The 17789-nt window shown below is 32.8% G+C and overlaps 1 protein-coding gene and 1 pseudogene across 1 annotated transcript; both read right to left on the bottom strand.

Moving 5' to 3' along the window:
- Positions 1–2625: 2625 nt before the first annotated feature.
- On the bottom strand, positions 2626–3626 carry LOC112505872 (annotated as a pseudogene).
- Positions 3627–9034: 5408 nt separating this feature from the next.
- Positions 9035–12222, bottom strand: LOC112507068 (transcription factor bHLH35-like). The gene is made up of 5 exons (XM_025111477.1): positions 12132–12222; positions 11878–12040; positions 11340–11573; positions 10987–11157; positions 9035–9258 (listed from the first exon to the last, which is right to left on the bottom strand). Exons 1-5 carry the CDS (start codon positions 12173–12175, stop codon positions 9169–9171), a joined length of 702 nt encoding a protein of 233 aa, XP_024967245.1. The 5' UTR covers positions 12176–12222; the 3' UTR covers positions 9035–9168.
- Positions 12223–17789: the final 5567 nt, after the last annotated feature.

Here is a 17789-nt window from a genome sequence, read left to right as displayed (position 1 = left end):
TATGCATTTTTCATATTAAGTACACACTCACATATATATATATATATTATATATATATATATATCCATTATCCAATAAACACACATATATATATATAACCAATTAATTCACAAATTTTCAAACCGGCATGTATCAATTATCATGCTGCCACGTAATTATTAAATCAAATAATCACGTATTAATTTACCTTGGGTAATAACCAGGATCTGGTTATCACAAAAACAAATAGCAATATCTTTTTGAATACTTGGAGACACCATTTGATTATTCTTTGGAGCATTTTTTTAATATAACTTTACCTACATCCTCATTGCAATTACCAATTAAGGCTAATGTTTCTAAGAACATGCTTTTAGAAATAAACATTTTGGATTCATCGTGACCAAGAAAGGGCAATGCATTCTTCAACAAGAATCTAGAGGCCTTAATTGAAGCTTTTAATCGTATTCGGTGCTCATTCTTCTCCTCCTCAATTTGCTTATGAAAGGCAACATCAATAGATCGATCTTGGCTCATTAGATCCTCATTTTTCTTAAGTGCTCTATTGTGAAAACTATTATTTTCGCCGACATGAAGACCAAGTCTTTCCGTTTTATTCCAACTATTAAAGCCATTTGCCACAAAAACATCACTCCCACATTGTCCTATATAATGATATCTAAACAAATAACAAGACAAATAAAAAGCTCTATCCGTTTTTATACTATACTTCAACTAATTAGCGTATTGATCAAACCAAGCCGGACAAAAACGTCTTTCTTTACTCCCGACAATTTTTTTTTTGAAAGGGTGACAAGGTCTTCTAATCAAGTATTTTCTCCTTATTTCATCCCTTTGATTAGGATGATATTTTGAAATCTTTTTTCTATCGACTGGATGCCAAGGAAGATCGTTCAAATCAATTTCGTAAGACATTGAAGAAGTAAAGCTCGATTCAGGTGTTGATACTTTCTTTTTAAAAAATGGAAATCTTTCCATTTTTTCTAGCAATAGCAATAATAAGATAAAAGTCAATGGTTAATCAATAGTAAACATATAACTTCGAACAAAATTGCAAAATTAACCTAACATTTCCATTTGCTTACAAATTATATTTACTAACATACTAGTTGTGTACCCGCGCAATGCGGCAGGATGTTAAAATTTTATTGAGGATCAAAAAACATATCAAACGTCTCAATATATCTCACTCAAAATTAAGGTCTAAGTGGATAAGATGTGCATTAATGTGAGTCTTAACGTCATTGTTGTCATACTTGAACCTAATAAAGGAGGATAAGTTATAGCCTTGAAACAAAGATAAAGAGTATTCAACTATCTAAGGGGCCGTTTACTAAATGTTTACTCAGGTAAGCGCTTACTATGTTACATTACCTTACAAGATAAATGTGGCAAAGACAACGAATCTTACCCGATAAAAACGAGATAAGGAACAAGAGTCTTACTCAGTAAGTAAATGTTACAACTCTTACCATGGTAAGAGCTTATTGTGTAAATTATTGCATATGGTGTTGTTTTGGTGGACTAAAATATTACCCGATAAGTAATTAACGGTGTTAAATTTTACCGATAAGCACTTATTGAGTAAGTTTTTAGTAAACGGCCTCTAAGTAGAGCTTCACAAATTTGGAAAACTCCATGGGCATTGTTTAGCTCGGCTCGGCTGAATTTTTTTAATTGAGCTTTCAAACAAGCCAAGTCGAACATTGGTTTTATGAACTTTGACTCGTTAAATTAAACGAGTCCTATTTTATGTTCGAGATCGACTCAATCTCGAGAATTATTAAGCTCGAGCTCGAGTAATTCGTTAAAAGCTCGACTCGTTTGCACCCCTAATGTACCATAAAGTGGAATATTAAGCAATAAAAATATGTTACTTGTGCAAATTGTTGGTGAATCTGTTCATGAGGATGAACATATGCCATCCTCGATCGTTGAGAAGGGCTACATGTATAGCGTGGAGGAGCCAGAATGAGCAGCGACAACATGGTCAGGACTAAACAGATTGACCATTGACTCCGGGAGTCTGTAACCTATTCCTGCAGCGGGGGAAGATGGTGCAAATAAATAAGGTTGGTGCTAATGTCCATTTCTATTTCTCCTAGTTCTACCTACATCACGTAGCCAAAACCATCCACTCGCATTCATTTTAAAATTACAACATTAATTATATTATTAAAATATTTTATATATTTAATAGAATATTATTTAAAATTTAGTTAAAATAATCATAATAATAAACAAAATGGTAATATTTTTAAGTAATTATTTGAAACTTGAAGAATTTTACGCCCTATTTCTTGTGGTTTTTTTTCCATTTTGAAGCAAAAAAGAAGAGTTGGAGATGCTCCAAGAAGAAAAATTCTATGTTTTGCAAAAGGGGCATAATCATTTCATTCAATATAATGGTGAACAAGTGAACATAACCAACTAACCAAGCTCCAGGATAAAGAACCAGTTTTGCATAATTTGAAACCAGTATAATAATCAAGTACTCAACTACAAAAATTGCATATCCAACTTCAGATCAAAATATCAACTCTAATCTTTATCACAAAACCATCATCTACATTTATTTCAACTTCAAGATATTATAGAAAAAGATGAGGGAAAAAACAACTCTCTTCAGACACCAATAACTTCTGTTTCTTCAGCAATCAGCTTGTCTGCAGGCCTCTCCATTTTCACACCAACATCTTCAGAGTAATCTCCATGAACCTACATATCTAAGAAATGCTCAGGAATGATAACCACATCAATCAAGATCAAAAAACAATCGATACATGATGATAATCACATCAATCAAGATCACGACGATAGATACATGACATGGTGCAATCACCATGATCAAATTGCATAAACCCTCCTACCTCCATCAATTTGCTTAGGTGGAACTTGGGAGCCTTCAAAATCTTAACTTCGCGGGTAAATGCTAGATGTTGCCTTCTCAATCTCTTTGCCAATTGATTCAGAAATGAACTTATGGACCAACACCTTCAGATCACAAGATTGGGCCTGGCTGACCATGACCTCCCTCATCTTACGACGAATCTAACAGAATCAAACATAAAAGAAAAATCAGCAACAAAGAACTCCAAACTTGATGAAGAGCTGTAATTGTAATTACCAAATATAAATCTCACAAGAGTTAAGCATCAAATTAGTAGTTAAAAATACAAGGTATGGTATATACCAGTCAGATTTGGCTAGATTGTTCATAGCAGGTCCTCTTCAACTGGTTGATACGCTTCTTTGTAAAGCCAATGCAGAACATTCTCAATGTGTAACTGTCGATTGTGTTCACATCAACATGGGCATCGATCAAAGACTGCCATTTGCTGACAAGAGACCTCAGTTTATTCATGGTGAAGTCCATACCCTGGATAAAAGAATGCAAAGTTAACATTAAAACACTGTTCACCATATAAAAGAACAAAAAAAACAATAAGATAAATATTGTATCATGCCCAGAAATTGGTTAACACACTCTTCCCTTGGACATCCTCAACTCTCAGACGGATCTTTCTGTAGGCATGATCCTCATCATTTTAGAGGTCGGCTAAGGATATCTCAAAGACACGATGTTTCAGTCCTTCTAAAGCAATTTGATTGGAAAAAAAGAACATTTAGGCTTCAATTTCTAAATCCAGGTATCAGAAAAAATGATAATTTCTAATACACAAAATAAGATTTCCATGAAAAGGTTGTATGGTTCAAAAAAGGTGACAGCAACGATACTTCAGGGGTTCAAATCTATTCTAGGCACTGAATCACCTCCCCAATCCCTTGCCTAGCTTCAAATTAGAATTTTCCAGCACCTACAAAACTAATGTTGATCCATTTGTACCCCATAAAGAGCTGGAAATGCTGATGGAGGATTAGAAACATACATAAGTCCTTATAGAACTAACCATTCTTCCTCAAGTTCATACATAGATGTCACCAAAAAACAAAATTGCCATTTGAATCAAACCAATAAACCAGAAACTTCATGTTCACCTGCAAATATCATCACTCAGTTAAAAATAACCCATCTTAATTTCTTTGGTACTCATCCATCATAAAAACCCAAGTATCAACAAGACTAAAATAACAAACTTAGATCATCTGCCTCACAAGGTTAATATGAAAGATCAATAATCTCACAAATTTTAAACAAAAAGAAAATACATAAGCAGACAGTAGTAACTTTGTGGATGGCTCAAGTCAATAAAACTGTAACTCACCCTTGAAAAACCTCCACAGAATCGTTCTTGAAAATCGCCTGAATCGTGCTTGAAAATAGCCTAGTTACAAAAAGAAATTGAAAACATAAGGATACAATAGTCAAATATTGAACACATCTCAAACCGTTGTTGATAGGTAAATATATTTATATGGGTCAAGCATCTATCAACTAATGGTTTATTTGTAACTGTCAAGGGTTATCATCTTAGAAGAGCAACTATGGTTTAAATGCATGTGAAGATTATATATGTCAATACTATATTAAAACACAGTTCCATTATGCAGTTACATTATAAAGCCAAACAAAACAACATAAACAGGATAACACAAGATTATGGAAACAAGGTTTTAAGGGGATATCAAGGTTTTAAAGAGTTTGGGGCAAACAAGAGTATTATAACAAATTAAACAACTCTTTTTCATAGACAACATAAACAGGATTAACACAAAAACAACTCTAATGGTGGATTAAAAGACGACCATTTTGACTATAGAAAAGAGGAAACGGTACCTATATGGAATATTCAAAGAATACTAATAATCTATCTACAATATGAGAATATAAGGTAAATAAATGCATATATGTTTGCAGGTTTTGCCATCAGTAAATGTGATTGAATTATTACAAGCTTCGTTTGAAAACCCCTAAAATGTAATAAAAAAAACCTTAAAAGAAATAGCCATTTTGATACTCTTCTGAGTCTGTAGTTTGATTAAGAACCAGATTCAAAAATAGCCATTTTCATACTACCTTAAGTCTGTAGTTTGATTCTACAAAGTGAACTATGCATAAAACCAACAGATCCATAAAAACCAGAAAACAAAAACACAAATAAAAACGTTTCCCCATCCACAGCCTTTGACTCTACTCCTCCATTTTCAATTATACGAGTTAACACACCTTAACCCATTATCTTTCCTCAGCACAAGAAACCAATCACTAATAGTAATTTTCAATTAAAAGTTCCAGTTCTAGTAATTTTCAATTAAAAGTCAAAATGCATATCTTGATTTGAAGATAGGTAGTATCAGCTAAAATGCTTCAACCAATCATTCAAACAGAACATAAATGAAATAAAAAACTTCAAGTGAGGTGATAAAGGCAAACTTGAAGTTCTGAGACAATGAGACAGTGAGGTGATAAAGGCAAACTTCAAGTGATGACCAAAGAGACAACAGGTCAATAGAGGGTAAGGAATGGGACTGGAAATTGATTTAATGTTGGGGCTTGGTTGGGGGGAATTAGAGGGTAAGATATATAGGTAACGGAAATGATTAGATATACAGGTAATGGACCATTCATGAATTCACCTGCCCACCCCCTCCCTCGACCGACAACCACCGTCCCACTCTCTCCCCCCTCTGCAACTCACTGCCGCACCCCCTCTCCCGACAGAAACACACCGATTAAGAACCAGATTCAAAAATAGAACCAAACAAATTAACTGAATTAGAACCAAACAAATTAGCATAATAAACCCTAATAATCCCTAACTTAACTCACCTTTTGAAAACCTCCACAGAATCGCCTAAATCGTGTTTGATCGATAAATCGTGCTTGAAAATCACAGAACCGATTGAAACCTCCACAAAATCGTGACAGGAGCGATGATTTGTAACCACTCGCAGTCGCCTGACTCGTTGCCTTGGGGACTGAATCGTCATCTCTGTAATCGTGGAGCGAGGAGAGAGCGCGATAGAGAGAGTCGGACGTTGGGCAGAGTTGTGTTGGGAAGAGGATCATCATTTGGAGCGTGGAAGCGAAAGAGCCAGTCGGATGTGTGCTTCATAGGATAGTACTTATATAAAGTAGCATAGAAAAGTTGTACATTTTTAAGACTTTAAGACTTTCTGCATTAAAGAGCAATACCTTATGCATGTTAAGATGTTTTTAAGACTTTGAGCAAATTTGCTTTATAAAGTAGTATAGATTAACAAAATCAAACCAAATACTAGGAAAATAAAACAAAACACCAACGAAATTACCAATTATGAAGCAAACAAAATCAAAGTCATTCAAAAATCAAGATTGGAAATCAAAAGTTTAGGTTTTTACCCAAAAAGTTGTGAGATTGGAGTAGCCGATAAGGAGATTAGGACTTAGGAGAAGCCAATAAGGAGCAGTATTCGACTTTATTCCAACTTCTTTGCCAGCCTGGCAGCTTCTGTTCGTGGAATCGTGAATATGTTGGCATGAAAAGTGAAAATTGGACTTGAGCACAAGGTTTAGGTTTTATTGTGGGTGCCGTTGGGGCCTCTATATTTATTTTGTTGGGGGCCAGATCACAATTTCTTAAAATTTGTAAGGAAAATAAATGTCATTTTGGCTCTCTAGACTTCAATTTGTTGGGGGCCACGACCCCTACCCCATTCAAGTAAAACCGTCCTTGGCTCCAATGGGTGGTATTTTGTCATATCAGTTTGGAAAAAACTGTCTTATATAATCGTGTGACAAAAAAGAGTTTGGTCCACTGTCCACCGCCACTTTTTATGGCCACCAAAGCCATTTTAATTAATAATTAATAAATGATTTCATCCATTTTTTTTTTGATTTTTATAAATCATGTATTTGTTCATGATTAAGGATGAAATGTATAAAGAAAAAAAAAAGTCCGATGTAGCAGAGTCATGATCATGTGACTGGAGATGCTCTAACTTCAGTTGAGATCAAGATTGGAGGATGACAATGATACAACCTTATAGTCTCAAGATTTATCCTTTTATACAACTAGGATTGGTCAAGAACGTTCCTTGTTATGTAGATATGCACACATCTAAGCTTTCTAAGGTTATTTTTAACCAATATGTTAAAGAGCTAAATGTCATGTTATATTAACAAAGACATTTTCAACCGAGGTGTTAAACGTATTAAATAAATGTGTTACACTGTTCTTTGTTGAGTCAAAAGTAGCCCATATACAATTTCATATTTTGATTAATCTTATTTTTAACTCAAATAAAATTTTAATTTTCGTACATGTTTTGTTTTGGTTGGTTGAAAAGTTAATAGTTCAGACTAAATACTAAATAAAGTGTGTTGATATAATAAAATATAAATGTATATTTAACTAATTTACTAAAACTAAATTAATATACATAAATTTTCTATTATAGTTTGTCATGACCGGTTTATTCGGATTATAAAGTTGGGGTTGTTTTTGAAAAGTATATATAAGTTGAGGGGTTAAAATGTGTTTATTTGCTTAAATAATTTAAAAAGCAATTTCACCACCGCCTCTTATGGTTTAATATGGGTGTTGGGTGAGATATTTAATTTTATCTCATTGGTTTTGTAAGGAAAAATGAAAGTAAGTTTTCTTTGGGTATGTGTGTTTTGGAGTTCGAAGAAAAGCAGAAGCAAACAAGAAGGAGATAAGAAGAAGTTGAATTCTATGATTATTTTTTTGGATATTTGTTGTTATTTCATCTTCATATCATCTACGTGATTCATAAGGTGAGTTTATTTTACAACTTTTTTTATTTGGAAACTTAAAATTGAACCGTATAAGTTTTTTATATGGGTTGGTATAAAAATGTTTTGAATGCTATAATTAAGCGAAAACATGGGTTTTGTTATGTTATATCATGTGTTGAAATAAAGGGTGATATATTAAGTAGAGATGTATTTTGGTTATAAGGGTGACATATCAAGGAGAGGTGTATACTATGATAATGGTGACATATGAAGGAGAGGTGTATACTAAGATAAGGGTGGCATAATCATCGAGTTATAAATATAATTTTTGATTAAAATTTTCATTTTTATCGCATCCTTATGATGCGACAACTTGGAGTTGTCGCATCTATGTGATGCGATAACTTAGAGTTATCGTATCCTATTGATGCGATGAAATGTTGAGATCGCACATATATGAGGCGAGGAGTGAGTTTATCGCATTCTTGTGATGCGACAAGTTCACTTATCGCACTTGTGTGATGCGACAAGTCAGGTTTATCGCATCAATATGATGTGATGAGTTGTAGTCCTCGCACCAGTGTGTTGCGAGGAAATGAGATTGTCTTATCATGTTATGCGATAAGTTATATGATGCGACAAGTTTACTCAAGATGTGTTTATTAAGTAATTTGATTATTTTGACGCGATAAATGAGGTTTATTATAGCAAAAAGATGTATATTTGTTATTTTACAAATATGAGTTCATAAATGTGATTTAGTGATTATTCACCCTGTAATAACATCAAAGAGATTTCTCACTAGACCTCAAGGTCTAACCCTCATTTTGTGTTTCAAAAATGTGCATTACAGGTCGGACACAATCAAAAGTCAAAGAGAAAGGGAATTTGTGAAGTGTTAGATATGCTTGCATGAGCTTCAGACTGACATGTTATTCTTTTGTATCTGAATACTTGTTGTGTATTCATATGTCGTATAGAGATTATGTGGAAAAAGCCATTAGCTATGTTGTAATATAGCTCTTGTAAGACATTGAAACCGAATATGTAAATTGTATTTCTTTATAAATGGAAATATATGTTTATATACAAATGTGATCTTGACGTGTTATATAGTTAAATAAAATATATAAATATAAAAATTTAAATAATTTACTTGAGCTATTTAATATACACCAAAAATGATTATTTTTTTAAATGATAAATTAATAAATAGATGTCAAATATATTAAAGTGATATAATTTAACATCGATTGGTTCGTAAACAATTATAGTTATTTTGATAAATAATATAAATTTGAGCGTCATCTTTAGCATTCTCGATTGTAGATGGTCTAACGAATTTAAAGATGTCCAAATCAATGAATTATAAACTGTTTATTCCAATACATCTGACTTTTAAAATAAATGATTTCTCATAAAATCAAGACGATTTAATACATAATTTCTATTTGATAATTACATTTTTTACATAAGAAAATGGTTGGAATTGATATTGATGATAACCACACTCATTACACTCTATTTTACATACTCATTAGACTTTGAGGGTCATTTAATACAGATATAGCTCCTTCGATTTGTATCCTTAAAATATCCATATCTTCCTCCTCAGCCTGATACACGAATCAATTTCTCATAAGAAACCATTCATATATGCAACAACTATTTAGAAGTTGGAACATACATCTTACATACTCTTTCAATCTAAAATAAACGTATGTAATAAAAAAAAACCATATATTTTAATAAATGTGTACCTATTACACTTTTTAATTAACTGGATGACTATTTGATCTTTAATATTATAAATTGTTTATAACAGTTATTATCAGAAGCTATCAGTATTACTATATAGATTTTCATCAGTTGTACTAAAATAGAAAAATGGATGCTATAACACATCGAAAATACTATCAAATTAAAGATACAGTAATTAACGTAAAAATGAGTAAGAATAAACGTATAGAAAGATAACATATGTGATTTATAGCACAAGAAAGTGATAATGATTTCGTCTATTTTATTTAACAGTGATTAAAATTATATAGTGATGGTGGTATTAGAGAACTACTTTTTAATTAAAAAAAAAACTTGATAACCCTACCACTACTACTTGTTCCATAAGATATGAGTTTTTGACTACCATTATTTCAACTAATCAAATTCAAATTGATATATTATATGGTTGCTCAATTGTTTAATCACACTAAAGTGTCGTTTATCAAATGCTTATTCGGGTAAGCGTTTACCAAGTCATATTACGTTACCGGATGAATATGGCAAGGACTAAGAATCTTACCTGGTAAGAGCGAAGACAAGAATCGAGAGTCTTACCCAGTAAGTGAGGGCGACGACTCTTAACATGGTTAGCGGTTACTGGGATAAATTGTTGCATACAATGCGTTTTAGTTAGTAAAATCTTATCCAATAAGTAAGCGATAGTGTTGCATTTTACCGGTAAGCGCTTACCGAACCATGTAAGTGTTTAAGTAAACAAACCCTAAGTTTTTCTAAGGAGAAATTAAGGAGGAGTGATCAAATGCAAACCACCCATATTTGTATAAACCGTGTAAATCATCCTCATCCGTCGATTTCATTGGTTAATTTTATGAAAAAAATTTCAAGAAATTGTTTCATATAATACTTTTTTTCATGAAGTTGTTTCATATATGGTTATAAAAATTTAATGAAACTGTTTCATGTATTTCTCTAAAATTAATATAACGAAGATAATAATATCCATGATTAACACCCTTTACAATTAAAATGATTAACCAACCTCTTATAATTACAAAAAAAAAAGAACAAAATAAAAAATTATGATTGGTTAAATAAGATTTGTACAGTTTATAAAAAAAACATGGTTTGCAAAATAAACCTCATCTATATAGACATATATAAACAATTATAAGAACAAAAACATATGATGTCCTTCATGAATCATATCCCATAAAGATATAATTAATTAATTAATAGCAAATAGTTGTTGTGATATGTGAGTACGGCAATCATTCCAAAATTTCCGTAGACATGTCCTTCATGAATCATATCCCATAAAGATATAATTAATTAATTAATAGCAAATAGTTGTTGTGATATGTGAGTACGGCAATCATTCCAAAATTTCCGTAGACATGTCCTTCATGAATCATATCCCATAAAATCTTTAAAATTCAAGTTTATTGGTATATATAACATTATAAAAATGACATGTAATCACATATGAGTTGCATATCATATAATTTGTTATATTCAAGTTGTATTTTTAATTATATATAAAACCATTTTGAGATATATGATATCTCTAAGTAAATAAATAAAAAACAAGGTTGGTGGGGTACCTGAACAAAGAGAGTGTTAGAGAGACTTTCAGAAAAAGCAGAGATGTTGGCCGTCACAATCTTGAGCTTCAAAGATTCAAACACCTCACAGAGCCTCACAATGGTGTCTCCTCTTTTGCTGCATTTCAAGCTCACCAATACTGTATTCTCTCCCACATATGATACTGATAGCTGTCAAATTTACCATTGTTTCGTTACTTTCTTTTTAATATATATCACATCAAATCAACAAAATGTCACATCACTATTCAATCATTGTACGGATCAAATAATTAGTCTTGAAAATGTAAAAAAAATACAAAATGAGTTTAAATAACATGTAGAGTGGTTGATTTGGAACCATCATGGCTTACTTGTATAACTTGGATGGGATATGGTCTTGATCCACTTGAACCCAAGGTTTGTTCAAGTTTTTTATTATTTGATCCTTCCATTAACAGAAACTCCGTCTCTTCATAGAAATCCAAATTTTCCAGCTCTAATTTTCGAGACTCGAGCTCCATCAGTTCCGCTTGGATTGTTCTCTCTTGATGTTGCAACTTTTGAATATAATCAATTGCGTCTTTAATTATCGAAGCCTTATCCATCTTTAAAAAGTGTAGAGCAATCATCAAATTTGAAGTACAAATCCAAACTATTATACAAGTCTCATACAATTCACATATCAAAATGAATATAATCAAAATCTTAAATAAGTAACAGTAAATCCATATTAAACATTACATTTTGTAAGAAATCAAGTGTTATTTATGAATAAACAAGGACGAACTGCCAAGTATGGAATCCGATTGGGAATAATTATGACGTAATTTTGAGAAAAATGATTATGAAAGAGAAGGACGTGTTAGTGGAATAGATAAATTTAGTTAACTGTGGAAGGGTGAAACTTACCTTACTGATATTAGGGACTACTGCTCTAAGTGCGAAGAGCCTGTCATTCAGCTTCTTCCTTCTATTCCTCTCGGAGACGATGTTTTTGGAGGTTGTTGACGACTGAGGTCCGTCCGGCGAGCTCGAGTAGTAGCCGGAAAACGTTCCTTCCAATATCCCCCAACTATATATATATGACCGAATGGAATGACGTAAAATTGAGTTCCAGATCGGTAGATTAAAAATGAGAGATCAAAAAACAGAAACATATGTACCTGCAATCGTCAGATTGAAGGAAGGATTCCAAGTAGTCTTCCATGGAAGAATTTCAAAAGCAAATAGTGATTTTTAAGGGATATGCCTCTTGTTTTCAGTCAGGGATAGATAGGTTATTTATAGTTGGTGTTTTGGGTGGGTTTCTATTCGGGCATAAACCCCTAAATCCAATGACCCGAAAAGTAGGAGCAATAAGTTAAATGGATGTCTAATTAGGGTCCGAATCAGCCATACGGATTACACCAAATCACCTGTTTTTTCATTATTTGATGATGGATATTTATTTTTATTTTAAAATAATTTCTCTTTTTTTTAATTTCACCCTTAATAAAATAAAGAATTTTTTTTAATTAACATAAATATCCAACCTGCTACGTGAGCCGATTAATCCCAGGACGACCACCTGTTTTGCAGATAGCCCGGAGTCATCACATTTAAACCTCCGTGACCACAAAATGATTTTTATTCCTCTTTGTATTTGAACCTGTGACCTTCTGGTACTTTTGACCTTTGGAGTCAGCTCAAACCAATCAGGCATCATCATTGTGGTTGAAATTTATTATTTCTCCTATTAATAAAAATAAACTTGTTATTTAGTTTATTAAAAATATAATAATTACATATATAATTAAAGCTATGTATTTTTATTTTGAGACAGATGAGTGATTATTCCGATATCTTATGTTTAGAATTATGATCGTAATATTTTTAAATAGTTTTTTTTAACGATGAATGGATTAAGACTGTCATAAAGAAAAGAGAAATTTCCTTTTAAATATGTCCAATCCACGTCCAGTGGTTTCATATGATACGACTTTTTGGACTAATTTGATAATTTGTTTACTTTTTCTTTGTTTACAATAATAATTAGCAGTAAGTAATTGACCCAATTATGACTTTTGGGTGTGTGATCTCATTGGAAATATATTTTTTAATTTAATTGATTTTGGGTTTTTGATTTTTTTTTTCAATATGGTTGTTTTTTTTAATTTCTTTTAGTTCCTGATTGTTGTATCATTGTAGGGTTTTTTTTTTCAGTTTCATACGCTTTTGAAAATTAAAATAAAGAAAAAAGAGGCATCAAGCATTGAGCCGTTATAGCCAAGCGCCCTCCTTTACAATCGCTAAGGAAAAAAAAAATACCAATCAACGAAAGAGGTTTTGCTTAAAGGCTGACATAGAGGAGAAGAGCTTCTTGGATCCTGTCGTGCGCCTCTCTAGGCTTCATATTCATGATTTGATGTTCTATATTCCTGTTAAGGCCCAATACTTCTCCTTGATTTTCGGCCAACCCAAGTAATTCCCCCGTAACATCAATCAATAGGTGTTGAACTAGACTGATAACCGATCGTCTATCGAAGCTCCTCTTTAAAGGCACAGGGCTATCAATTGGCTAACAACCCTTGCTAGCATTTTTGGTGGGGGCGTACTAAACCCACTACATACCACAACATTAGGCGGCTCGTCTGAATGCCTGTACTTCTATTGGATCCTCCCTATCTTCTAGCTCGAGCTTGTGTAGGTAGATGTTATCTGGTTCATTAGTTTCTTAGGGTGTCCGGTTATTTATCTTAGGGCTTGGAGTACGTTCTTTCAAATTTATTAAAATTTCATGTATATAAGTAAGTGTATCAGTACAAAACATGACAGTGTCACGACCACTACATCCGAGAAGATAGCTGACTTATACGCCCTATTTAATATGAGCTTAACGAGTGTTTGAAGCCACTTGCATGCAAGCCCTATTGCATAATCTAAAAAAGCTATAAACAAAGTACCATTTGATGGACTTTTGGAACTCTTGTTGGTTATGCAAATTACATTAATATATATTTATATGTTATTATAGATTATTGTTATTATTATTATAATATATATATATATATATATATATATATATATAGGAGTGATCATATGAAAACCGTCCTCATTTGTGTAAATCGTGCAAACCACCTTCATCTGTCGATTTCATTGTTTAATCTTATGAAATTTTTTCATGAAATTGTTTWATMTWATAWCTTTTTTTGATGAAGTTGTTTCATATATGGTTGTGAAATTGTTTCATATAATACTTAACGAAACTGTTTCATGTATTTCTCTAACATTAATGAAACTGTTTCATGTATTTCTCTAAAATTAAAATAATGAAGATGATAATATCTATGATTAACACCCTCCACAATAAAAATGATTAATCAACCTCTCATAATTACAAAAAAATGAACAAAATGAAAAATTATGATTGGTTGAATGCGGTTTGCACGGTTTGTACAAATTGAGTGGTTTGCATTTGATCGCTCCCCTATATATATATATATATATATACACCTAAATAAATACATTTTAAACATGTAACTGTATATTTATCGGCTGGTCGTTTATAGTATTATAAATACCTACATCAATTTAATAACAAAAAAAATAAATAAAGCTTATATAATTATCGGTCATCACAATATATTTTTTATTCAGTATTTTGAATTGAATTTTAACACAACTCTAAAAATAATATGGATTATTTTTATAGAAAATATGTAATCAAGGTTAACAATATTTAGAATAATATTAAATCCAATATTCAAATTTACACAAAATTTATTTTTGATATAAAATTAAAGCAAAATTTAGTATTTATCATTAACAACTATTTTTCTATATGTGCTAAACAATGGGATGTATTAAAATATAAAGAATGAAAAATTGATGTAATTCCATATTAAAGAATATGAAATTTATTACTTAATAAAACAAAATTATAATTATCTGTAATAATATAAATATGTATATTTTGAAATCATTATGCGTAAATCTTCTTAATACACAAGGTTTGATTTGTACACTCTACCGTGATTGATTTTTTTTTGGCAAACTTTAGTAATGCATTTGTATTGTCGTGTGACATCTTGTTTGTCCCTTGAGGGTCTACAAGAAGAGTAAAACAGTTTGTAGAAGGGGGGATGAATACAAACACAATATTTTTAAATTTAAAATATATATTGATAAAGAAGATCAATACAGATTTTACAAGATTATTTGCGGAAAGATAAGATGATAAAAACCTATCTAAACAATCTTTAGATACACACTAAGTCTTAGCAAATACAAGAAATGTAATGTTGTAGAGAAGATTCTTTACTTAAGCTAGAAAATGCTTGAAGTAAGAATTAGGGTTAGAGAGTGAGTTGCGCGCACTCTGCATGGAGAAGAAACACTTTTATTTATACTCAGTGCATTAAATGAACATTTAATGCAATATGGTAGGGTTAGAGTGTGTGTCAAGCCTTAAGAGGAAGACTTGTCCTTTGCTACAGTGAATAGTACAAAAAGCAGTATTCATGAGCAGACATCCTTACCTAAAGTTGGTGGACAATAAAGTCGACTAGTCGGTTCCGTACAGTACCTACTTTCATAAGGGTATGGGTTTTGTCTTTTGTATGCATAAGGACAAGACAACAACAATCGTGCTAAACAAGCTTCCTTTGATCGCTGAATGTTGGAATGACCTGAAGGTCTCGTCATCATTCGCTGAAACTTGAGTAGTCTTCACACATATGTAGACAGACTTGTAATCACTGAATACCGCTTCAGATCACGTACTCGTCAGTCTCTAATATTTAATTTCAGTCTTTGACGTTTGCTGAAGGATCTTTGGTGTGAGTGTTGTCTTCTTGAAGTATTGTTGTCTCTGTTAGATTTACAATGCAACTTCAGCGATCACTGAACATACTCAATGAAGATCGCTGGAACTGAAAAGACAGAAACATAAATACAACATATAAGTGAAAAGGGATTATCATCAAATCACTGAGAGAGAGGATCAACACATCTCCTCTGGACAACAAATGTAAAATTGGATGTGCGAGAATACTGGTAGATAAACACATGTGTTAGAAAGTGTTTGTCCCTCGGCTTTATTTATTGTCATAGCAAGGCTAAGGCAAATGGAAAATTGATCATTAGTCTCGTTGGCATTCTCATTTTTGGTTGATGATGTTGCCTTCTTCGTCTACCTCTTCATTTTCTCCATCACCAACTCGTAATTTAAAACCCGAAAACCAATGATGAGTCAGTTCTCTCACATTAAAAAGTTAACCTTGGTTTTTTTATTCAAAAATCAAAGATGTAAGTTTCGTAGGTCATAGTCTATAATTTGTGCTCGGTTGTCATACTCACAACCAGTCTAAAATTACAACCCACAATCATTATCTTTCCACCAAATGGTGGTCTCACCCATGTGATATCTTGCATTGTTCAATCTAACGTCTCAATTGCTTGTCTCTTAACCATTGGTGCCCAATAAGGATGGTGATTTACCCCGAACCAGTGGGGAACCCGCTCACCCGAACGGGGACGGGGATTCCCCGCTAAAACGGGTCCCAAGGCTGGGGCCGAGGATCCCTGGTAGACTCAAACCAAGGTTGGGGTTGGGACCATGTATTGTACCCCCTGACCCGTCCCGTACCTGGTATACTAATATTCATTTAATAAGTATTTGGGATTTGAAAATTCTGATACTGAGCCTCTGTTGCTGCTGGACTTCAAATAATAAGAAATTGAAAGGAAATGGCCCAAATTGAGCCATCGGTAGAGGTTAGATATCACTCGTCAGCCCTCGGTCCTCCCCTCGCTCGTTGTCACTGCCCACTCGGCACTTGCCAATCGCCAGTCTCCTCCAGCCCTCTGTCGGTCTGCCTTTCTGACATGTCGATGACTCGAGTCCTCGACGTCCTCCAGCGGTCCAGCCCTCTCCCCTTCAGTCAACTCCTCATGTAGTCCTGTGATGTGAAAATCTCTACTCTCTATATATCTCTATCCACTCAAGACTAGTGAGTTGAATTTAGAAATTTGTAATTGTAATTCGATATTGGAAAAGACTTCAAGAGTATTTGTATTAGGAAACATGGAATCCTATTTGCATAGAATTATTAACTATTGCAAGGTTTGGGCATAGGATTATTAACTTCAAGATTATTTGTATTAGGAAACTGGGGTTTGACCGGGGACATGATGTTAATCTCCATACGTCAGAGATCGCGGCCGGGGACTGTTACTAAAAACCGAGGCCGAGGTCGGGGATTACAAACCTACCCTATCCCCGTCCTGTTGCCATACCTAGTGCCCAAATGATTATTTTTGCACCCTGAAGTAGTTCAATAACCCAACTTTGTTGTTTTATTTTGTATATTGGATCATTAACAATCTTCAGTGGAATTTTAAAAATCGAGTTTGACTGTATGAGTTGTTCCCCCATCCCCAGTTGAATGTTACTATCCTCATAAAGTTGTAGCGAGTGTAATAAAACCATAAGAAAAAAACCACGAGAAAAGACTCATAAAGTTGAGATTGATTATTAATAATTTTTAATATTGTTGAAATTCTCTTTTAATTTAATTATATATATATATATATATATAGACTTGGGATCATATGAGACCAATGTTTTTTTGTGAGACCCGTAAGACCAATTCTCAACCTTTGGATTAGATCTATAATCTCAACATTCTTAATCACAAAATTTGCCACGAGAGTTCTCAATAATTACAAAATTGTCACCGTACAACTTTAAACCATTAGATCATTAGTTTATAAAGTTGATCAATGAACATAAATTGGTCTCACGGGTCTCACGAAAAACTCTCGGTCTCACGTGAACCCAA

This window comes from Cynara cardunculus, assembly GCF_001531365.2.
Source record: "Cynara cardunculus var. scolymus isolate 2C chromosome LG 2, CcrdV1, whole genome shotgun sequence".
Classification (NCBI taxonomy): Eukaryota; Viridiplantae; Streptophyta; class Magnoliopsida; order Asterales; family Asteraceae; genus Cynara; species Cynara cardunculus.
This window is presented reverse-complemented; position numbering and strand designations above follow the sequence as displayed.